Genomic DNA, 25724 nt, shown 5'->3' on the forward strand with positions numbered 1-25724 from the left:
CAGAATAATACAGTCACAATGTATAAAATAATGGTGTATCCACTTTGAATGTTTGACAGTGGTTGAAATGCGCCCAATGGGCCCAACGCGTTTCGTCGTGAACACGACTTCCTCAGGGGCACAGTACAATGGTAGGCAATGATGGTCACACTGTGAATCACAATATATACAAGTAAATACATAGTCCATAATTGAGTAAAATGAATATAATAGGATAACGAGGGAGATGAGCAGGTGTGAGAAAGAGGAATGGAGAGGACAATTAATCATTGATCCATTGGATCACATACCGGTCTGGGATTGAGGTTGGGGACCTTCTAGGTAAAGAAAGTTCGGGATGTGGAATGTCTTTGGACGATTTAAAACATGGTGTCCTAAAATTAAAGTCCATACAATCCTTAATAAGACATTCACTTAACTCAAAGAAATGTAATGCAAAGGGATAAAAGGTACATACCACCAGCTGTTAATGATGGGTGTAAAAAAAGAGAAAAACTACCCAGAGTTGTTCAGCAGAATTGGCCACCTTCAAGTATAAATGGGTAAGGTGAGATCTGGTAATGTAGATAGAATTGACATTCTATTATGACAGATCTGTAATCACTTAATTCAATGCAGAAATTGACTGGGGAACATTTAAAATTACTAATTACAGGGAAAAAACAATACACGAAAAGGCACAACATATTGAAAAATTAATTAGGAACAATGTAATGGAATGTTCCATGTATGCATTAAACCATGACTTCAAGAGCTATAGTTACCAAAACAATTAAACTGCAAATTAAAAATTTGTTGACTTACTTGTGATACAAATGGTATGAAGTGTACTGCTCAGCTCCAATAGTAAGAGTGACTGAGAGGTGAGTGAGCTGGGTATATATAGGGGAAGGAAAAAACGTCACTTCCTGTGACTGTTTGGATGATGTGATCTCTAATGAGCCTATTACAATGAATAAAGTGGAGTAAAAAGGTCATGACAGTATTAGACTAGCTGACGCTGTTAATATGAGCAAAAGCCCACGTTGTGACTTAAAAACATAGTGAGTTGTGCGATCGTGATAGTTATGGAATGCACTGTGGGCGTGTCGTGCGTTCCATATATATATATATCAGCTATATATATATATATATATATAGCTGAGTGACGACCTGGCACTCCAACAAACTGTAATAAGTACCAGGGAGCCTTTGCTGAATAATACATACCCTAAGGTCAGTGGTCTCCAACCTTATTTGAGCGTGAGCTACTCGAGACAAAAAAATACAAAAAAAACCTCCCGGAGAGCTACTAAAATTTGTCCAATGCCTCTGATACTATGCCGCACACCGTAATGCCCCTGATACTATGCCGCACACCGTAATGCCCCTGCACAAAATGCTGCACACTGTAATGCCCCTGCACAATATGATGCACACTGTAATGCCTAACACATTATGCCACACACCGCAATTCCTCTGACACATGATGCCGCACACCACAATGCCTATGATACTATGCTGCACACTGTAATGCCCCTGACACATTATGCCACACATTGCAATGCCCCTCACACCTAATGCATACCTCCCAACTTTGCCAGCGGACAAAGAAATATATGAGCATGCTGCATATATTTTGTGGGCACCATTTTTGTCACTGTGAGGGCATGGCCAGTGCTGTGTGAACTGTTGGCCATGCCCCTAGCCCCTCTGCCTGCCTGATTAGATGCATGCACAGTGTCTAATCCCCGCAGGACTGTCCCAAAAAATGATGTCCTGCAGAAATCTATACAGTTGGGAGGAATGCATTATACCACGCCGCAATGCCAGACACATTATGCTACACCACAATGCCCCCCACAGTGAGACTTCTTATAAATTGCAAATTACCTTCTTAGTGCCAGGGGTCAATACTCGTTGCCAAGGCGTCAATACTCATTGCACAAAGGTTAATGTCCATTGCCAGATGTTAATGCTCATTGCAAGAGGTTAATGCTTGTTGCTTAACCAGAGCTAAACATACTGTAATCCCGGAGATCCTCCGTCCCATACACTGAGCACAGCAGTCACTTGCTGACACTCACCACGCGGGGCTGGCCGCTCCAGGCTTCTGGGAGCTCGTGTGCGGCGGGTGTCTGGCTAACACCCAGCCTCTGGCACTCACTGCACAGGGATGGCCACTCTAGGCTGCCGGGAGACATTGTACTACGGCGGTCTGGCCGATACCCAGCCACTGACACTGCGTGGGGCTGGCCGCTCCAGGCTAATGGGAGCTAGTGTGCTGTGGTTGCCTGGCTGACACTCGACGCGGGTCTGGGGCTGGCTGCTCCATGCCCCCTTCGCTCCTCTCTGTATCCACGCCTGAGGGAGCACAGCGCTGGAGTCAAATATGACCTCCAGCGTCTGTCTCCTCCGAAGTGAGGAGTGTGTGCACTGTGCAGTGGAAGGTGGAAGGCTACGGACACACGGGCGGTCGGCAGCAGACACACGGGAGGGTGGGCGGCGGATGGACACACAGGAGGGCACAGTGGTCGAGCCACCCGTTTCGCTCAGGCGAACTACTGGTGGCTCGCGAGCAAACGGTTGGCATCCACTGACTTAGGTGATACCTACCCCTGGGGGGGGGGGAAATCACCTGCATGGCACTCCAGGATATGTGAAAAAATGCAAACGGTTTATTCAGTGCTAAAGTTTTGGGGTAACCACCTTCATCAGGCGGACAGCATAACCAAGACAAAAAAAAACAAGAAAAAGGCTTATCTTTTGATGCGGCAGGAAGGCAATCCAAGCCTTCCTGCCGCATCAAAAGATAAGCTTTTTTCTTGTCTTTAGACTGTTTCTTGTTTTTATTTCCTATACTTAAACCTAATTGTTTTAAAATTGTACTGTTTAAATAAACCTTCTACATTTTACATAGATCCTCCTCATTTTATATATATATATATTTTTTATATATATATATATATATATATATATATATATATATAGATAGATGCGTATTCAGCCTGGCACTCCACGAGTGGCTATTTGCAGCTGCCGTGGGTGCCTTCCAATCCCAATAGATAAACAGTAGTATGAAACAAATAGAGGCACTCCAGCGGTCTTGCTGAAAAAGCAAAAGTTTACTGTGAAACAGACGTTTCGGGGATATACACACCCCTTCTTCAAGTGTACAATAATTTGGCACTCTTAACATTTTAGTGTGTAGGCATATCCTTTTATTTTTCTCCAGCATTCATTATTTATTTGATTGTACTAGTGCAGTTGGGCACTGCTAAGATTGTTCACCTCAATAAATGATGACAAAGGGATAGAATCTTGAAGATCAATTTTATAAAAAGATCAGGACCTGGACATTGATCATAAAGAAATCACCTTGATTAAATTTATTTTAACTCATAATTAATGTTTTTACAGCAATTTTATATTCAAGTGTGTAGCACAGCGATGGGGACAGTTTTTGCATCCAGCTTCACCAACTTGCACATGGGGAGCTGGGAGAAGAAAAATGTATATAACAACACTTTTCTAGAGAAAACAGTTCTGTATATAAAATAAATAGATGATTATATTGATATATTTTATGCTATTCCATTTTTTTTAGTTATTTTCAATATTCTTAATTATGCTTAATTATAATTATTCTAATTACCTTTACATATTAATTACATTCACTATGTTATATGTGAATACTGTATTTTTATTTTTAGATATTATTGTCCTTATGATTATAAAATATATCTATTAAGTGTAGTGGGGTCTCTTGTAGGGATGGCCTGGATTGCTCTTGGAGGTGGAGCTGTGGGGTTAGGCTGAGGTAGGGTGGCACTGTGACCAAAATGCCCTGCCTTCACAGAATCCCATATGCCCGCCAAAAAGAGCACTCCGACCAGTCCCTTTAAATTCATTAGTATAATAATGTTTTTATTTAAGCCGGACACCTGGAAACACATTCAGTATAAGCTAGGAATGCATTCCACAGAGTTTTACAGAAAACGGAAGTCGTGTGCATTCCCATATTGTCTAGTGGTATTAAACTAGACTGTTCTTTTATTTTTCTTCTCTTATGTGCTATTATTGGAGGAGTCATAGAGGAGATGACAAAATATTTGTGTGGAATGAAAGTTCCTGTTATCCTAGGATATTAATTAGAGTCTCATTACATAGTGGTTGGGAACCACTATATATGGTACTCCTTTAATTATTGAGGTGCTATTCAACTGGTGAAGGACATCACCAGTTATATTTATGCTACAATGAAAATAGTACACTAGGAGGCACTCTTCTGACCATTGGGGTCAGTTGGTCTTCATGATGAAATGCCCCAGAGGAACATTGACCTAAGGAGCCTGTTCCAGATAGATTTGGAAGAAAACTTTACAGAGTGGTAAAATTGGTTTCCAGAAGACTTGGGGATTGAGATACGTTGGACCTCACAGCAGAGTGCACCTGGTAGAATTTTGACCCAGGGAGCCTGTTTTAGGCCTTCCACCGGATGGAATGGTAACATTGCATCCCATAAAACATACCTGGGGGTTTGGCTCCCAGTTGGACCTAACGCTGGTGTACACTGACCAGAACTTGGCCACAGAGATCTGGTTCTGTGTTTTCCACTGGAAGGAAATGGAAGCAACATCAGAGTGGTAACATGGGATCACAAAAGACATACTAGGGGGTTGGGGTCCCTGTTGGCCCTTCAGTTGGTGTATGCTTGCCAGAATTTTGACCCAGGAAGCCAGTTCTGGGCCTGGCACTTGATGAATTTAAAAGAAAACTTAATTACAATAAGACATACTGTACTAGGGGGTTGAGGTTTTCCAGACCTCACAACAGAGAGTAACTGGTAACTTTGGCCGAGGGAGCCTTCTTTAGGCCTTTCGCTGGATGGATTTTAAATAAAATTTCACAGAGTTTGGATCCAAAAGACATATTATGGGGTTGGGGGTCTCAGTTTGACCTCCTGTTGGTGTACACTGCCCAGAATTTTGACCCAAGGAGACAGTTCTGGGTCTGCCACTGGATGAATTTGAAAGAAAACTTAACAGAATGGTAACAATAAATCCAAGAAGACAACCAAAGGTGTGGGTGTCCCAGTTCTAGTAGCTCATTGCTGGTGAGAATTTTAACACAGGGAACCTGTTCTGGGCTGCCCTTGGATACATTTGAATGAAAACTAAACATAGTGTTAACATTGGATGCAGAAGACATCGCGTCCTCCGACCTTTTCATTCCCCTACTATCCACGTCGGCGTGGAGTTGAGAATAGAATAGTGTGGCGAGCGCAGCGAGCCACCGAGCCCGAAGCGTGGCGAGCGCAGCGCGCCCCGCGAGGGGACGCGGATACCTTCACAGTTATACGCGTCCCCTCGCGGGCTTCACAGGTGTCCGTGGCGACGCGGACACCTGTGAAGTCCGCGAAGGGACGCGTTTACCTGTGAAGGTATCCGTGTCCCCTCGCGGGGCTCGCTGCGCTCGCCACGCTTCGGGCTCGGTGGCTCGCTGCGCTCGCCACACTATTCTATTCTCAACTCCACGCCGACGTGGATAGTAGGGGAATGAAAAGGTCGGAGGACGCGCACCGCCGCCCCTCGCGGGCTCGCTGCGCTCGCCACGCTTCGGGTTGGCGTCTATCGTGGGGTGGGGTGTACGCCGTGACATTTGGGGGGGTTGGGAATATTTTACATTGAATCCAATGTAAAATCGGGTCCCAGGGACCCGATTTACATTTAATTAAAAAAAAAAATCGGGTCCAAAATCGCATGCGATGCGATCGACCCGATTTTTCCGACACGACCACCCCGATGTAAATTGGGGTGGCCGTGCTAGGAAACAAGTACCGAAAACTTCAAGGAGTGGTAACATTGGATTGCAGAACACATTCTAGTGGGTTGAGGTTCCAGTTGGATCACCCAAAGGAGCTTGTTCTAGGCTTCCTGGATTTAGAAGAAAACTTCAGAGTGATGAATTTGGATCCCATAAAGACATACTGTCACACTTCACAGCAGAATTTAATAAAATAAAAAAAAGAGGTGTTGCAATCTTAAATAAACAACATAGGGTAATGGATTTAGTTTCGTAACTAACAGAACCAGGTGGCAGGTTTTTGATATGAGAGATCTCTGTAAATGTGTCCATATTTGTTGTGTAACTTATATGCCCCCAACAAATACTCTTACTGCTGTTCCAGACACTTCTGGCACAGTTATCCACTTTTTACATATCCCCTTTATTGTGTAAGAGAATTTTAATTTGATCTATTAACATTCTTATAATTGTTTCCTCCTGGATCGATTATGTTATTGCTTTTTTCTGTTTTTAGTATTGTTGTGTACTTATTTATGGTTATTGGGTCATTCCATGAAAATGTCCCTTTCAAGTAATGTTTTCTTGACAAGCTTTGCACCAAAAATAAAGCATATTGTGTGCCAAACAGTTGCACAAAATATTCAAAGCAAATGCTCAAAAAGCATATTTTACATGATCTGTTTAGTCAAAAATGTAACGTTTGTTACCATGGAATGACCCTATTACATAAAGGTTTGACAGTATCTAGTTAAACAGTCAATAGGCTGAGAACAAATGGTCGACATCGCCAGGGTCAACACCTCCCATCTTTCAGTACAGATGACAAACTGAAGACTTCACAATGTCATCGCTGGCTGTGATCACAAGGACGACTTGTACATGCACACTGCTGACCGGTCACATGCGCGGTCATTCGATAATTCACAGCCCACCGATTGTCTGAATCGGGTCCTCATTAAATAGATGCACAGCATGCCACATACAGCTGTTTGATTATTGCAGAAGCACCTGTAGCATTGACCTAACAGTGGTGACCCATACTGCTGGCTGAGAGATAGCACCTGGGAGAGCTACTGCAGCTACTGAGCCACAGGTACAGTACACTGCCCGCTCGTAATGGCTCATAACCAGTGGCGTAACTAAGTTTTGGGCGCCCCCCCGCCGTTAGGGGGGGCGCCCCCCCGCCGCCGCCCCGCCAAGCACCCCCAATCCCCCGCCGCCCAGCCACCCATGCAAACCCCCCCAATCCCCCGCCGCCCCGCGGCCCATGCAAACCCCCCCCCCAATCCCCTGCAGCCTTACCTATCGCGCTGGTCCCGGCGGCTCCGTTCTTCTTCTGCTGAGGACCACCACAAAATGGCCACCCCCATACAGCAGACAGTTTCAGAGAACAGAGCCGCCGGGACCAGCGAGATAGGTAAGTCTGCGGGGGATTGGGGGGGGGGGGGTGACTATAGCACCGCAGCCCCCGGCGCCCCCACATGCACAGCGCCCCCCCCGCGGTGGCTGCGGTGCTATAGTTACGCCGCTGCTCGTAACAACTGTTTTGACACTGCATGATATGATGTACAACAACCCATCTGCTATGGGACATTGTGAGGTATATGTATGAAACAGTGATAAGGGAGGAGAAGTGAGCCAGTGGAGAAGTGGCCCACGGCAACCAACCAGCTGCTTTGTAATTATATAATTTTATATTATGCAAATTATAGATGTTACTGTCATTGTTGATTGCTTGCCATGGGCCACTTCTCTGGCTCATTTGTCCTCCCTTATCAGTGCTTCATACTGTACATCTACCCCACAGTGGCAACTTTAATAAGCTTGGTGAAGTGATAAAGGGGGAAATTTACTAAGATTACGATAGAAAAAAATCGTATTCGTATTTCGTATTCGTACTTGTACAAATGAATACGACTGCTGCTGTTGTAGAAAAAGTTGTGTTCCGGAGGGTCATTTATAATGTTGTCGTATTTTTAAAAATCGTAATCTTCGATGGTGTATTTTTTCGTAGAATCGTGTTTCCGTTTAGTCGTGAAGTCGTGGCAAAAATACGAAACATCGTAAATTATTTCACATGCGTCACTACGAAAATGAAAGTACTTCACTGATTGGTGTTTGGTCAGTTGGGAGGGTTCACACACCCATATATAATTCGTGAACGCGCCCAAAATCATTGTGGGTGTAGTTTGGAGTGTGGAGGAGAGAGTTGGAGTTGGTCTGGAGAGTGGTTTGTGGAGGAGAGATTTTTGGAGATTGCTGAGTGTGTATTGTGAGTGTAAGTAGTCTTGTGTTTCTGTGAGTCTTGTCCATTTCTAAGTTTGTCTCATTATAGTCTTCTGTTTTTTTGGTTTTGTCCCAAAGTCTATATTTGTGTGTGCTTGTGTGTGTGTGTGAGGGAAGGAGTAGGAGTGTGTTTTGTGTTGTTTGTTTAATTTCTTTGTTGTGTTGTTAGTGTTTAGTGATGTCTGAGAGTGGTGGGAGTGTTGTGGAGATGGGTGAGGTTGAGGAGGTGGCTCATGTGATGATGGGTGAGGAGGAGGAGGAGGAATATGTGGCTGAGGGTGTTGCGGGTGAGCTTGATGATGGTGAGGATGTGGATGTTGCCACCCCTGCAGCCTCTAAGAAGGGGTCAAAAACGCTTTCAAATAAGAAGCCAAAGAAGATGGCGATGTTTAACCATGCTGAGAGCTGTGCCCTTGTGCGGTGTATTCTGAAGTACAGGGACCAGCTATTTTTTCATCCTGTCTCGGCATCACGCAAGTTGGCAATCTGGAAGCGGGCAGTGGAAGCGGTGAATGCGGAGGGCATCTTTGTCCGGGATCTGGCTAACTGTCGCAACGATTTTATGACATTCGCCGGCTGGTTAAGGAGAAGATGGCAAAGGAGGCCAAACATCAGCGCAAGTGTAAAGGCAAAGTGCCCTCCCGTGTTAACTGGAAGAGCTACGAGCGGGACGTGGCCAGGCTCATTCCGGACGAAGTCATTAACCCTCCAGGAGTGATGGATACAGATGCCCGACATGTTGGTGAGTTGTATTATGTATTTATTTTACATAGTGCACACAAATGTTTTGCATAATTATGAAGATCTTCCATTTATAACTCACAAATAAGGCACACAATCATTTGATGGTCATTCTAATGTGCACATGCAGTAAATGACAGCTTTTTATGCTTTATGGTGACCATATTGTATCTTAACATTTAGTAGACACAAGCATTATGTTGACATTTTAAGGGAGTCACATGTAATGGCACCATGTGTAGTGGATTTGGTGATTGTGCAGCACACACTTGAACCATTAGCGAACAGTAACACATGTTTTGTGTGCATAAACACTGTAAACCCCCCATGTCACTATCATGCCATTGCACCTTCAACTGTTGACATCATGCTTGTCGACATAGGTGTCTGCAACACACATCTTGCGTAATGCTTTCCTAAAAACTGTTTACTTCACCATGTTCAAGTACAAACTTAGCAGGTTATGTGGCCTATGTAGTCATGTTCACAAAGAGAATAAAAATGGTGAGAGATAAAGTAAGCTAAATGTGGGTTTAACATTGTTGTTTGTTATAAACATCTACCAGTTTGTTTCTAATGTGTATGTGAGTCTCCAAATGTTTTATGTAAAAAAGGAATATACCTGGCTTATGAGAAGGGTACAGATGTTGGGGATTACTACTTGTAATGTGAAGCATGTAATGGTATCACCTAATCATATTTCCTGTGTAGGGTGTGGCACTGTGAAACCATTTGGATGAATGCTTCAATGTCATTTTGATTCTAAACTGTTATGGGTGCTTCATACACTATTTTTCAAATGAGTCTGACATTGTATGCAGCACTCCATCATAGGATAGTGCATGTGTGAATAATGTATTTATGTCACCCAATGGTGGTTGTATCCCATAGCAACAACAGTGTTTTGTTGAGAAATGACATATACCAATGTTAAGGAGGGACTTTTGGTTGATACTATCATGACGCAGATCTAGAAGTGTGTGTTGTAATCATTTCTGTGTGTTTTAATTGTTAATAGAGCATATATTACAATAAATTCATGACTGATTGAATGCGGTAGATGTCTGAAGCATTAACAACACATACATGCAAGGATGATAAAGTGCAAGTAAATTCAAGCCAATCACCTGCTAACTGCCATGTCATAGATTGTGTAAAATGTCAGCCTGGAGCTGATTGGCTGCCTGTTTATCACTCTCCATTTTATCACATGTGAAGCTTACACACTGTGGCCCCCTATCACCCTTGCATGTATCTCTTGTTTAAGCCGTAACCAACCCATACCTCCCAACTGTTACGATTCCGTCGGGACAGTCCCGATTTTCGGGTCCTGTCCCGACGTCCCACCCGCGGCAGGCATTGTCCCGCTGCGGGGGGGGTGGCAGTTGGGAGACCCCCCAATGTAGTAGAATAGACGCTGTGCACATGCGCACAGCGTCTATTCTCGTATGAAAATGAGGTCGCGGCTAATTAGCATAAGCCGCACCCTCATTTGCATACGCCACGCCCCCTTTTCGGACGCTCGCGCGGCTTCGCCGCGCGAGTGTCCCTATTTCTTTACATGAAAAGTTGGGAGGTATGACCAACCTGACCAATATATCTGAATCACAATATTTGGGACAGGTATTGGTGTGCTTTATAAATGAAGGTGTCATCTTGTCATGATGTTTACTGCATTATATGGTAATTGAGTGCTGCACATTGGAATGCAAGTGTTTTTAAATATGTTTTGTGTTTTTTATGATTACAGCCGCACGTGAAGGAGAGGATTTGAGTTCGTCACCTACACCAAGGTCCCAGCGGCAGCAAAAGCAAATATGCTCTGATGGTGAAAGTGTCCCTGGCCGCAAAGGCCGTCCCTCGGCTACTGTTTTGGATGCCGCTCCTGAGTCTGGGTTGTTACATGTTCAGACAGGTACATGTTTGTGTCCTCATGTGTGTTTACACACACTCTAGATTGTTTGTTGGTTGGTAAATAAATTGCATACATTTTTTAATTTTTCTTCCCCCCTTACAGAATCACATTCTGCGGGAAAAAGTGCTCCTGCCCCCAAAGGGCGTCCGTCATCAACTGCTCCTGCCCCCAAAGGGCATCCGTCATCAACTGCTCCTGCCCCCAAAGGGCGTCCGTCATCAACTGCTCCTGCCCCCAAAGGGCGTCCGTCATCACCTGCTCCTTCCCCCAAAGGGCGTCCGTCATCACCTGCTCCTTCCCCCAAAGGGCGTCCGTCATCAACTGCTCCTGCCTCCAAAGGCCGTGTGACCTCATCCGCTCCTGTTGCTTCTGACAGTTTCAGCTTCTTTGATATTGACACAGGTACTTTGCTATTTCCTTATGTGTCTTTGTAGAAACAGTGTGTGTATGTATGTATGTATGTATGTATGTATGTATGTATGTATATATATGTATATATATATATATATACATATATATATATATACATATATATATACATACATATATACATATATATATATATATATATATATATATATATATATAACATGAAATATGTGTTATTAATTATCCATACATCTTAACAGCATCACGTTCTGCTGCTCAAGCTGTCCCTGTGCGGAGAACACGGGCATCAGCAACAATTTCTGTGCCACCACCTGAGACTGATGTTGACATTGATACAGGTAAATCTTTCTGAACACATTTGTGCAAGTAATGTTGAATAAGTGCACGTATTCTTACTGAAACTTTGTTTAATCGTTGTTACATTTCAAAATCATTTAGCACCTGCATGTGCCCCTCATTCTCCACCTCCATTGGTTCCCATGCGAATTCGGCCACCAGTGCTGACCCCACCTCGTCCCCTTCCACATCAGGCTCAACCAGAAAAAGGTAAGAATTAATACAAATTTGTCATTTCACACATTCCATACCACATTGTGCGCTCCAGGAGGGTCACAATGCTGACAGTCAGCAATTCCGAATCATGTAGAATTATCATCACCTGTGTTGAAGAGTTCAATTATTGAGTTAGCACATTCCACACACATGAACCACAGGTAACACAATTATATTACTTCAAACATCATAGCAACTTGGACCAAAACTCAATATACCCTGCCCTTGAATAGCGTAAGTGCATTGGCCATGCAGACTGTACATATGTTTGCATTGTTGGAATATTGGATGGATGCCAAGGCATCCAGGTATGTGATCTATGACATCACCTGGAGGTGCAAAGGTTGCACGTTGTTGGTAAATAATATAGTACACGCTATGGGTGTGTCACATTGGCAACTTGATCCAAAATAACAGCAGATCGGTATTACTAAGGGACCAATGGAATGGTTAAATATGCAGTTGTGTCCAAATCAATATAACTAATGTTTCTGTCATCTCTTACTATTGTAGGTGCTGACATGCCAGAGGATGGTGACACTGCCACTCTTGGTGACTGGCCCCCTTTCAGCCAGTATCATTCACCCCAGCCACTAATAGAGCACACCGCACCGGCACATTTCAGCCCCAATCCAAAGGAACTTGGGGCTGCCGATTTCTTCACTAATTGGGCAGCTCACCAAGCACGCTGCGAGGAGGCATTCAAGCAGCAAGCCGAACAGTTGAAAGAGGTGACCAAGGAGATATCCCGAGCAAACCATACCATGTCCCTCATGTACAAGGAGAGCCGTACATTAACAAAGTTAATTGTGGAGCGTCGGGTGGAACGACTCCACTATGAAACCCGGATGATGTCAATCATGGAGGGGTTGTGCCAACATCATGGTGCACTTACCAGATTTGTGGAGGACATTTCGTTGTCTCAAAAGGAGCGCAATATTTTAGCTGCAAGAGCCAACACGCCCTCACAAGGCAGCACAGCAACACCACTATCCACACCCATACCATCCCCCCCACGGCGATCTAATCGTCAAAAATCAAGTCACTCCGACAATGGCAGCGTGAAGGAGTCTACAGGCACCAAGCGTGGTCGCCATAATTAATCTTTACCACTGTTTGGCAACCATTGTTATTTACACAGTTCAAAGAAAATTAAAACATTTAGCCAAAAGCATGTGTCACGTGTCACAGTAATACATACTTACCCACTAGCCAGCCCTCTGGCAATAACACCTTGAGTGTTGGGTTTTGGTGAGGCACGACAAACCGACCAGGCCAGGTTTATCCTGCCCCAGCAAAACACCCCCTCCCCTCCGGCTTTAGTACACCAGACCTTCCCTGCTGCTGCTCTCACCGCTCTACTCAGCCACCTGTCACATTCTGCAGTGACGTTGGTGCCAGCCTGGGGGATGTTTGGGGCTTGGCCAGACTTGGGTTACTGAACTGTCCCAAGACCCCCCAAGCCACCCAAAACATCCCCAAGCCTGGCGCATACATCACTACAGGTCACATGATTGCCGCCTGCCAGGGGCCAGCTCCGGTGTACGATCAGCGTATACGCCAGAGCAGACAGACCCGGGGGGGGGGGGAGTGAGGAGGGTACCCCTAAGGTACTGCGCCAGTGGTGCTCCAATGGAGACCCCACTGTCTCACACCTACATAGTGGTATGACTGGAAATTGTCAGGGACAGCCCACTGCACCAGCAGTTTAGCTTAGGCAGGACAAATAGGACCCATAGCACTTAAGTGGTTAATGTGCCTTGGAAGTCACCAAACAGGACTGAGTGGCAGAGAATATAGTAGTCATGACATGAGCCCGTGTAGGCTGCAAACACACTCATGATATCAAAGTGACATCACAAGTCACATGGCCACTGGAACTTCAACTTCCATGTTAGTTATAATAGTAACAACCAGTATTGGAAGGTCGTGTGTCCAGAATGTTGATGCAGCTATTTGGTACAAGAACATTGGCCATGCATGCAGGGCCATGCAATGGTAGCCAAACATGATGGCACTCTGTCTCCTGGATTGGGAAAAATATTGATAGATCTATATGCGGCACAAGGACTTGATGCAGCTGGGTGAGGTACATGGACAGTGTGGCATGACATATGGCACTGTCTCTGGCAGTTATGTGTTTACAAGTGCGGTACAGCAGAAACTACAACACACACAAAAGTTTGTGCAAGTGTGAAACTGCACATGAGTGTACAGTTGCAGGATCTAGATCCAGTGTAATGACATTATAGAGAGGGAGAATGTTTAAACAATTAAGGCAGATCATCTATCTAACCACATCATACAGCTATGTGTCTATGCAGAAACACACAATACCAAATCAAGACATAAGCACCTTCGGGGATACCTGCTGTACCTGGTGAACATGCTTAGATTATTGATGGCAGCATCTTATTTGTTTCCAGTGACAGGGCATAGGTGTCTGAAAGGACACATTGCAAGACTGTGATATGGTTAAAAACCTGACATGCTAAAGTGTGTCATGTTTTTAGGTGCAGATTGTAAGTGTAAGGCACACATTAGAGTTTACAATTGTTTGTGCTGTACTTTTAAACTGTACACACATGTGTTCCACTTAATTTTGTGTAATAAACATCAAAATACACCTTAAAATTAAAGTGTATTTTTTTTTACACTATTTGGTACGAATCGTAAGTTTTTACGACTCGTAAATGCCTATTGTACGAATACGACTTTTTCATAAATATAGAAAATACGGCTTAGCAATGAAAAAATCACATGATTTCTATCGATGGTGTAGACATTCGTAGAGAGTCGGATTTTGGGGATAAAATACGAAAAACACAACCAAAACAGAATATTACGACTATACGCCAAACACGAAAACACGAATTTGATCATTAGTGAATCATGAAAATACGAATACGACACAAAAATACACATTTCTCGTGAAAAATACGACTTTTTTGTACAACATCATCTTAGTAAATTTCCCCCAAAGTGTCTGGTACTTTATCACCTGCAAATCAACTCCTAACTGTTATTTTTCAAAGCCAGCCTGTAACAGAATATGATTGGCCTGTGGTAAAGTACCAGATAACTTAACCCAGCTTAATAAATCTGCTCCTGACTATCTGTCATTAACCATCACAGCAGTGAGTATGAATGAAAATATAGCTACATTGCATCCACACCATGTAGTACTCAACCGATGGCCACTGTGTGGTTTATATTTTTTTATATTTAACTTTTTATACAAAATGATGTGCAAGTTCAGGGCAACAGACACTAAAGGCCTAATTCAGACCTGACCCCTGATGCAAGAATTCGTGGTCTGCGAGGAGAAAGCTGCCGCCCAGATAGAAAGAGAAAACAACCCTGGCTAAATTAGGAGATCATTTTGAATGGATAGCTAATCACTATCCATCACAAATCAATACACCATTCCAGAAGCATTGAACAGGTTTTGCCATTTGTGCACTTATGAGTAACTCTGTAGCGTTCACTAATCTGTAACTGAGACAGGCAGGAAGTGGTCATAGCTGACTTCACAGATCCTCCTCATAAACGCCTGGGCACACCTGTGTTTTTCCAACCACTCTAAGGACACAGCAGGTTACCACCCCCAAACACGGGCTTCCTGTCAGCCAAACTGAGGCTCCATTGCATTTACGATCCGTACACAATTTATGTTGCTATTTACCCTCTCTCATGCGCTATGTGAATGGTACACTTTAGCAGTCATTCCATAACAGCTCGATTTGCAAATTCACTGATTAGCTATAAACTTTGAATCAGGCCCCAAGTTTGGGCTTAGTGGAATTGAGCGCTATATGGAAGATTTGACATTGTCTTGCGCTAAGCTGATGGGTGATCTGATTCGAAGTAGAGTATATATAGTGTCCATGGTGGAACACATAATTAACAAGTACTGTACATTCTAAAAATAATCGAGAAAAGTCTGAAAATCCTTGTCCTGCGGCTCATGATGCAGTTGCTTCTCTGGCCCGTATTCAATGAGAAAAATTTGCCGTGTTTTATGGCGAGTTTGTGCTTTTCTCGTGGCGAATGGTGACTTTTGCTCTCCAAAAGCGAGCAACCCTATTCAATGTGCTATTTTTGCCGTCTTTTTAAGTGATTTTCGCCGCGTCTCTCCGTGTAGCAATTCTCCATCATTTCATGGAGAACTGCAATGTGAACTTTTAAACTAAAAGTTTTTTTTTTTTTAATTTTGGTGTAAAAAAATCAGGATTTTTTTTTATGTGAAGGGGCATGTTATTTTTATTCATGAATATAGCACATGAATATATATTTAATTTAAAAAAAAAATCTTTTTTTAATTTTTTTTTTTCACAGAGCAGCCAGCAGGGGGCCGGAGCTCTCGAGCCGCTCATTAGATATTCATATATTCATATATTACATATGCACGATCGGGTGCAGTGAATACTGGTTCCCCCAATGGCTATAGGGGGGGGGCAGCTTGTGCTGCCTGGGTCCTGGGGAGCCCTCCTCCCCGACACATATGTTCTGGGGCAGCCAGGGAGACTTTAATAACCCTGGCTGCCACCGTCCCCCAGCTCCCTGCCAGCTCCCTGCCAGCTCCCTGCCGCGGACGCTCGTCCGCTGCAGGGGTTAAGACTCGCCGCGAGTGGCGGCGAGTCTTAACCACATTGAATAGTGGGAGCACGAGTGGCAGCGAGCCCTCCGGAACAGGGCGAGTGCATGGCGAGAGAAAAAATCTCTCGCCATGCACGGCGAATTTTTCTCATTGAATATGGCCCTCTGTCTAGAGCTTTGGTTTATTAATAACCCTTTGAGTGCCAACATCTCCGTGAGAGATCTGGAAAATATCCACTAAAAATGCCAGCGTCGCTCACATTTGTTATATAAATTAAAAAAAATGTTGTGTAAAAAAAAAGATTATTTCCTATATAAGGTAACATTACTGGTCATTGTAATGAAGAAAAATGTCTCCTTTTCAAAATTTCACACCTATTTTGACAAATTCACTTGGCATTTAAAGGGTTAAACATCTCCAGTGTAAAGTTAGCTGTTGTAAATAGCATCAACTGTAAGGGGAAAAGTCAGATATATAATTTTCATCACTATGGCGCATCAAGCCAGGATTATAATAGCTGCTTATTAGTTCCCTATCATTCGGTATTACTTGCTGTTCAGACTATATTGTGTTTTCTTGCAATGTTAGCCCTGCTTAAAGGAGTTCACATTCTAGTCACCAAATTATGTTTAGAAAAACCCAGACATAAATGCAAGATCACATACTAGAATGTTTCAAAGTGCTTGGAGCTTGTTTTTTATTAAATAGAAAATGAGTGAGCGATTTTCATTGTTTTTTTCATCCCCCAAAATAATCTGTGCTTGAATATACTGTCACATGTAATGCATTTTTATGAAAGGTAAATTTAGTACACTTTTTGCATAAATCAGTGTATTTACATATTTGATAAACGATATCAGTCTTGGAAATCATGTGAAGATTATACTGAATTTTTAGACGTTAATACTCTTAATAATATTTATGTATAAATTGAAGATAATGGTAACAATTGCATCTTTCCATCAGAAATATTTTATTGTGCAGCTTACTTTTACCTTTTTACCTCAAAAAAATGATTGCTTTAAATCCCACCGTAAAGAACAAAGAAAACCCCTTCCTGTTTTCAATGGAAGGCTACTAGCTGAGAAGGATTTGCTTTTACTTAAGGAAGAAAATGTGAGTGCTGTCAGCATCGACTTGTAAAACTAGTACCGGACTACAGTCACTATAAGAAAATTGTGGGCAAGATTAAAAAATGTTATTTGTATTTTTTATATTTTTTTATGTTGAAAAAAAATTGCGATTTGGTCCTGGTTCTAAAAATACAGAGGGAAAAAATCATAGGCATTCCCCCATATTTTTTTTTTTACTTTTACACATTTTCTGTTGTAAGAGGCACGTTGCGCGTACTCACCTCGCTGCGCTCCGTCTCTCACCTTCAGGCCGATGATGGTCCCGGTACTTCCCTCTTGCTCCACTGGCTTCCGCTGCGACGGCACCTGTAAGGGAAACAGGGGAGGAGAATCCTCCTAGGGGGGGAGGGGATACTCATCACAGGCACTAATGGCCTCAGACTGGTTACACCCACTTGTGGAACACAGCGGATGTAACTCGGGTGTGGGAACGCTCCAGGGAGGGGAAGGAGCACAAACAACACAACAACGGATACAATACAAGTGATACTCCCCAGCCGCCTACCGGTTTTCCGACTCGCTTAGGATGCTGATACCGGCACCTGAAAATGAACACACGTAACCTCCTGCTCCCTAGGGCAGGGCCATACACCAACGTACCTGCGGCTTAACGCTCGCGAAACCTGTGGCCTGAAGCCGTCTTATGAAACCTGCGTTCTAGCGCCGGATCTTCCGATGCCATGGCCTAGTGTTGCACAACCTGGCGTCTAACACCCGCGCAACGTGCGACCTAGCGCTGGATCCTTAGATGCCACAGCCTAGCGTCGCGCAAACTGGCGCCTAACGCCCGCGCAACCTGCGACCTAGCGATGGATCTTCCGATGCCACAGCCTAGCTCCGGGCAACCTGGTGCCTAACGCCCGCACAACCTGGCGCCTAACGCCCGCGCAACCTGCGACCTAGCGTCACGCATCCTGCGACCAAGCATCACACAACCTGGGGGGAGGGGCCCTAAACTGCACACCCTGGACATATGAGGTGCTACCTGCTGAGACTTACCTAGGTAAGAAGTAATAATAAATGTGAAGGGTGCTACATATATATTAAACAAACTAAAGGGGTGATTGAAAGTATACGATATGATGCCATGGAGCAGCCCAGCAACAGCAGCCAAAGAGCCCAGCACCCCAAACACAGTCCCACAGACTAACACTCAGCATATATGTATAGTAGGACTTACCCTCATAGTGCCAAGCTGAGGTGTGCAGTCTTGAATGTTGGGACTCCAACCTATTTAAAATCAATCTGGGACAGGTGGGTGGGGTGCTAGTTAAGGAGGAAGGCGTCTCTAGTTCCTTCCAGTGTGTATGAATACACAATATATAGTACATTGGGGGAGGGGCCCTAAACTGCACACCCTGGACATATGAGGTGCTACCTGCTGAGACTTGCAGTGCAGCAAGCAGGAGGAGGAGTTTGCAGGTGCACACTAAATATATATGCTAGACCTTTTAATATCTTGCTATATTGCATTTGAGGTTATTAGCATAGTAATGGCCATTAGTATGGGCTTGTCCACCGCATCCAGGTTACCTCAATAGGACAAGTCCCTAACACTACTCTGGGACAGGTCCAGGGCACAGGGCCCCCCAGGCCAGCTCAGCAGAACCACCCCATGGCATCACATTAGTGTGAAATTAAAGTGATAGTAAAAGGGATAGGGAAAATTATATGTGATAGGACTTACCTAGGTAAGAAGTAATAATAAATGTGAAGGGTGCTACATATATATTAAACAAACTAAAGGGGTGATTGAAAGTATACGATATGATGCCATGGAGCAGCCCAGCAACAGCAGCCCAAAGAGCCCAGCGCCCCAAACACAGTCCCACAGACTAACACTCAGCATATATGTATAGTAGGACTTACCCTCATAGTGCCAAGCTGAGGTGTGCAGTCTTGAATGTTGGGACTCCAACCTATTTAAAATCAATCTGAAACAGGTGGGTGGGGTGCTAGTTAAGGAGGAAGGCGTCTCTAGTTCCTTCCAGTGTGTATGAATACACAATATATAGTACATTGGGGGAGGGGCCCTAAACTGCACACCCTGGACATATGAGGTGCTACCTGCTGAGACTTGTAGTGCAGCAAGCAGGAGGAGGAGTTTGCAGGTGCACACAAAATATATATGCTAGACCTTTTAATATCTTGCTATATTGCATTTGAGGTTATTAGCATAGTAATGGCCATTAGTATGGGCTTGTCCACCGCATCCAGGTTACCTCAATAGGACAAGTCCCTAACACTACTCTGGGACAGGTCCAGGGCACAGGGCCCCCCAGGCCAGCCCAGCAGAACCACCCCATGGCATCACATTAGTGTGAAATTAAAGTGATAGTAAAAGGGATAGGGGAAATTATATGTGATAGGACTTACCTAGGTAAGAAGTAATAATAAATGTGAAGGGTGCTACATATATATTAAACAAGATGCTCCAACTCCAACTTGGAGCGGTAACTATAAAACCATATTTCCTATCCTGGGCTTACTAGGAACGGACTCTCCACAGCACTCCCTATAGTGTGGAAATGGGCCATATTACTCTGTATTTATGTTTTTAACTTTGCTGCACACTTTGATGTGCTGTTTTTACGGTATGTTTTGCTTTTGTGTCACATTTTGAAGTAAATAATTATATGTAAAGATCATCCAATTTCTCGTTTTCAATTGTCCATAGCGCTGCTACCTTTTTCCTTTGTTACGTAATAGTGCCGCTAAAGTTCCTGTTCATTGGCAGTGCACTGCCCCACCTACTGTGAAGAAGTGGTTTGATAGAATTGACATGCACATGGCAATGGAAGAAATATGGGCGACACCGGAAGCCAACAGGGATTTATGGATATCTGGTTTCTCTGGCTCGAGTTTGTCATCCCAGACATATCTAGTGAACGTGATTTAAGTCTGAGGGGGAAATTCACTAATGCGGGGTACACACCAGGACGACCCGCTCACGATGCACATCGTGAGCGGGTCGTCAGTGTCTCGTCCGACCCGCTCACGATGACGCGGGAGGGCACGACCCGCTCACGATGTGCACCGTGAGCGGGTCCGATCCGATGGCGACCCGCACCCGGTTCTATGGTCGTCATTGAGATCCTACCTGCAGCAGGTAGGATCTCAATAACGACCGACCGACCCGCGGGACCGCGCATCGGATCGGAATCGCTCCACACCAGGTCAGAAAAGGGCCCAATCAGCACACAATCTACATCCGATTGATCGGAATTGGATCTAGATTGTGCTGATCGGGCCCTAGTCGTCCTGGTGTGTACCTAGCATAAGAATACAAACAATCGTATTTGTATTCTTAATACGAATGAATACCACTTGCATTGCCTCTTGCAAAAAAAAATAAAAAATAGAAAAGTAAATAAATAATTTTCAAAAACGGCGTGGGGTCCGTCCCACTCATAGCCGTAACCAGCATCTGGCTCAAAGAGCAGTTCCTAGTTTTAAAAAATCAGGGAACAAACTGAATAAGGGTTCTCCGTATTTTTTTAAACCAGCACGAGGCTCAAGGACCGGTCCTGGTTCCCAAAATATGGGGGGCAAAATGAGTAGGGGTCCCCTGTATTTTAGGAAAAAGCACCAGGCCCAACCATCCAGCAGGGTAATGCCACAGCCGGGGGGGAGACTTTTTATACAAGTCTCCCTAGCCAAAGCATTCACCCCTGACCGGTCAGCATGGGCAGGGGTCCTGGGGGAGTGGGGACCCCCCAATGAAGGAGTTCCCACCTCCAATGAAGGGGGACCCCCCAATGTACGGCAGTCCCCGATGCCCCTGTGCAGAGCCACCTAACTGAAGAGAAGCCAGAGATGTGTTTACATCTTGTGGCTCCTTTCCCAAATGCTGCTATTGACCAACTAGTGGCACCTAGTGGCCAATCAGGAGCCGCTAGGCAACCAATAGAGGCATTCGGGAGGAGGAGCTGCAGGATGTAAACACATCCCTAGGTTCTCCTCAGTCCGGTGGCTTGGGTTTAGCGTGGGTTTTTTTTGCCAAGTACTGGGATGCCACTTTGGAACGAAGAGGACTTGATCTACGCCCAAAGGATTTCTTCAGGGCATTCGGACTTCAACCTACCTACGGGCTCAACATAGTTAAGTACCTGTATAAAAGGGCTATGTATGGAATAAAGTTTTATTTTTTTGGTGTGTCAGTATGTTTACTTTACTATTTGTATTGCCCTGCATGCTGGGACTTGTTGTTCTCCAAGTCCCTGCATGCGGGGGAGGCTTGCTGGGACTCATAGTTCCACAGCAATATACAATGCTTTATTCTCTTTTTTATACCACATCAGCCCGATGTTGACCGCACAGGGGCATTGGGGAAAGCCCCAGGCTTCAGCCTGGGTAGGTAAATTCTGGAGGGGGGACCCCTTCATTGGGCGGTTCCCCACTCCCCCAGGACCCCTGCCCAGTCTGACCGGTCATGGGGTGAGTTCTTTGGCTAAGGGGACTTGTATAAAAAGTCTCCCCCCCGGCTGGTGCATTACCCTGCTGGCTGGTTGGGCCTGGTGATGGTTCTTAAAATACAGGGAACCCCTACTCATTTTTCCCCCTGTATTTTGGGAGCCAGGACTGGCCCTTGGGCCTGGGGCTGGTTTTAAAAAATACGGGGAACTCCTATTCAGTTTGTTCCCTGATTTTTTAAAACCAGGAATACATTTTTGAGCCGTATTTTACCGGCAATTAGCGGGCGTATCCTGCTAATTGCCGATAATTACCGGCCGCATTGAAAATATGGCCGGTTAGTAAATTAGGAATCATCATTCTTTTGAATTCCTATTCGAATTTTCCGATGGCGTATACATTCATCTTTGTAAATACAAATATGAATATGCCATGAATACGAATAGGAATTTTGTAGGCGTATTTACCTTAGAAAAAAATTCTTATATTTCTGGTCCTATGTCTAGATTTTGCCTGCATAATGAGGGTTTGTGGAAAATGTTCTCTTTGCAGGTTTTGGATAGCCAATATTCCCCCCTCCCCCCTTCCCCATCTTGTCTCTTTCTCTCTATATATTGTATTCTACTTTCTATATTTCATTATTTTTCTGTTATATGTTTATATGTTAATATTCTATTGTTTGAGCAGAGTTAGATATGTGCTCAACAGTTTACTAAATTTTATTCAAGGGGGGGCGTGGCCTAGCGCTAGGAGAGACAGGTCGGACATAGCCTGAGCTCCTGCCAAACACCCCAAATAAAAACGAATAAAACCAGCCCCAGATCGCCCCACTGCCCTGGAGGCACAGGCACCTCACCAGTGAGACCCCCAGACCAGAGGCGAGCAGTGCTGCGGAGCCGGGGGTAGGGGAAACCCTGCCTTGCGGGTTGCGGCCTGCACCTATCTCAAGCCGGGGACTCAATTTCAACACTCACCCAGCTCCTGAGCTCCGGGACCCGCGAGCGGCGATTTCGGGACTCCGGAGGGTGCCGCTCGGCACAGTGAGGTCAGCGGGACTCCCCTCTCCCTCCCCAGACATCCCCCCCCCCGACTTGGTGACTCCAGCGCGCCGTGGGGAGTGTGGAGCCCCGGCGTCTCTCCCCTTCTTCTGTCCGGCGGCCATCTTGGAAATCGTGTGTGCAGCAGCTGCACACGCAGTAACAACAGAGGTGGGGGCTGGCGGCTGGGGCGCCCGGGACGGAGTGAGGGACCCCAGCCCTGATATAGTATAAGCCCGGTCCCCTCAATTAACCAAATAACTAACTGACTGAGGCATACAACCTCAGATAAATATATAAATAAAGGAATACACAAAAGTGGGGCAGCCATCTTGGTTGTGGCACTGAGAACAAGTGCTGCAGCCTGCTCGCATACTCTGCCACCTATTTAACCCCTGAGCCACTATTGCTTTGTGACATCTGTACATCCAATATTAATAAATACGGGACTGGAATTCTGCTGGTCACCCTTCATCATACTCGCAGCTTTGAGATATATCATTTATACCGAACAGAGGAGGTATTTAGTGGGCTTGGGGCTCCACCTGGTGGCTCAATTAGATACCTACATCACATCTCCATATATCTTCAAAAAACTTAAATAAAAAAAAAAAAAAAAAATTCCCTTTTTGTCATATACACTTGGACTGCGTTTGGCCAGTGACCCCCTCGGGGTGCAGAGATGGTACACGTAAAGATGGCCTGTATGACCTTTTGATGCTGTGCTAGCCACCCTATGGGGGGAAGGTGCCGGCGGTGACACCAACAACGTAACAAGCAGACCACGAGAAATCTCACCTGAGTATTACGAACCCCACCTATACTACTCAAATTTCTAGGTTCCATGGTGAAGGGTAAGAAGAGCACTCCAATGGACGGCCGCAAATCTCAGAAGGGACCCACTACGCAATCGGTGGATACTCCTCCGGCCCCTTCCATGCGGCAGTTTTTGTTACCCCAGGGGCCCACCCCTACTGAGGAAGTCGAGATACCTCCTACACCAAACCTGTCGCAGTTTGGGGACACTACACCCCAAAACACACGCCCCTCAGAGCCGACACCCCCAACAGAATCGGCAGGTATATCACAAGTCCTGCAGATCTTGAGCACCATGCCGACAAGGCGGGACCTCGACCTGCTTGAACAGAGACTCCGTGACACTGTCCGTTCGGAAATTGCCGGTATTCAGTCAGAGGTAACCCAGATCGGTTCTCGTATATCTTCCATGGAGGAATTCACTTCGGACTCTGCAACTGCACATAACAATCTCCGAGCAGCAGTCATACGACAGGCGGTTGAACTACAACATGTGCACGAACGTCTGGATGACCTGGACAACAGGGGGCGTCGTAATAACTTGCGGATCAGGGGTATCCCTGAGGAAATCCTTCCACAGAATCTCATAGACTACCTCACTGGGGTTTTCAATGAACTCTTGGGACAGGACCCTCACACCCAAGTTGAGTTTGATAGAGCACACCGCACACTGAAACCGAGAGGAGCCCCTACAGACCGTCCAAGAGACGTAATTTGCCGCCTACATTATTTTACCCAGAAGGAAGATATCCTCCGAAGGACTCGTCAGAGCGAGTACATTGATCGGGGGGACCACCGAATCCAGATCTTCCAAGACCTGTCATGGGCCACCCTCCAAAAACTGAGAGCTCTACGTCCATTGACGTCCGAACTCCGCAAACTGGGACTGAAATATAGATGGGGCTTTCCCTTCAGCCTGCAAGTGACTCACAACGGCAAACTCCATACTTTCAGGGGTTCTGAGGACCTGACGGCTTTCTGCCAGGCATTAAATGTCCCTACAGTTGCCCTTCCAGAATGGCAGGAGCCCTTGGTGTGCTCTATCCCACCGGAGCTTGCACATCCAAACAATGACTGGCAGCTGGTACAGCGAAACCCCAGGCCACCATTGGAGCAACGGGCTCCTGGAGTTATTACTCCCAAATGATGACCCATCACCTTGCTTCACCTTGGGACCATGTTGACGGTTTGAGGGCCCTCTCCTACTCCTCCAGCATCTCGACTTGAGTGTTTCTTTCTTTGTTTGAAGATAAAACGATATACAGTATGGACTTAAATTTCGGCCAACCCATCTTAGCGTTAGGACTTGTTACATTTTTTGGTGAGTTGATGTGTTTAACAAGGAATTAATGTTTGGTCTTTTCTCGTTACGGTTTATGCAACTTTTTTCCTCTTTTTGGTTGTTTGGCCAGCCGCTGGCACTGACCCCCAGTGCCCCCACGTCGCCATGTTTTTCTTGGACCCGGACATGCTCCTCATGGCCGGACTCCCAAGCGGCGGCAGTGTGCTGTTTACTTATTTTCTGATGTTATTTTTAAGTAAGCTGTACAATTTGAAACTGTTTTTGAAAGTGTTCTTTGAGGTTGTTTCTTTACTCTCTTTTTCCTCCTTCTCTTTCCCTACCCCTACCCCTCACCCTAGTGCGGTTGGTGCCCTCCTCCAGAGCTTGTTTCTAGCTTCCTTCCCAACAGATGATGGCGGCTAATATGAAGCCCACCACTATTAGACTGGTCTCATATAATGTTAAGGGCCTAAACCTTCCAGAAAAACGATCTAGGGTACTTAGAGACCTGTATGCTTTTAAAGCCGATGTTGCATTTCTCCAGGAGACCCACTTTAGGTCTGATGCTGCGCCAACCCTCACAGATCGCAACTTCCCGACTGCTTTCTATAATAACAATACAAAAAGCAAGTCTTTGGGAGTTGCTATCCTACTGTCTAGGCGACTACCTTTTAAGGATGTGACCTCGGTAGCTCTGGAGGAGGGCAGAACATTGTTGGTTAAATGTAGACTTTTTGACCAGTCCTATACATTCGCAAATTTTTATGTGCCA

The 25724-nt window shown here is 45.1% G+C and overlaps 1 protein-coding gene and 1 long non-coding RNA gene across 2 annotated transcripts in view; one reads left to right on the plus strand and one right to left on the minus strand.

The window, feature by feature from the left end:
* The window catches only part of LOC146080663 (uncharacterized), a 46508-nt gene that overhangs the window by 15182 nt on the left and 5602 nt on the right, over nucleotides 1-25724 (minus strand). The window lies entirely within an intron of this gene.
* LOC146079582 (uncharacterized) lies at nucleotides 11562-12797 on the plus strand. Its single transcript, XM_083186300.1, has 2 exons — nucleotides 11562-11665; nucleotides 12185-12797. The coding sequence occupies exons 1-2, from the start codon at nucleotides 11599-11601 to the stop codon at nucleotides 12772-12774; spliced, it is 657 nt and encodes a 218-aa protein (XP_083042426.1). The 5' UTR covers nucleotides 11562-11598; the 3' UTR covers nucleotides 12775-12797.

Source organism: Crinia signifera, chromosome 5 (assembly GCF_055691185.1).
Source record: "Crinia signifera chromosome 5, ASM5569118v1, whole genome shotgun sequence".
NCBI lineage: Eukaryota > Metazoa > Chordata > Amphibia > Anura > Myobatrachidae > Crinia > Crinia signifera.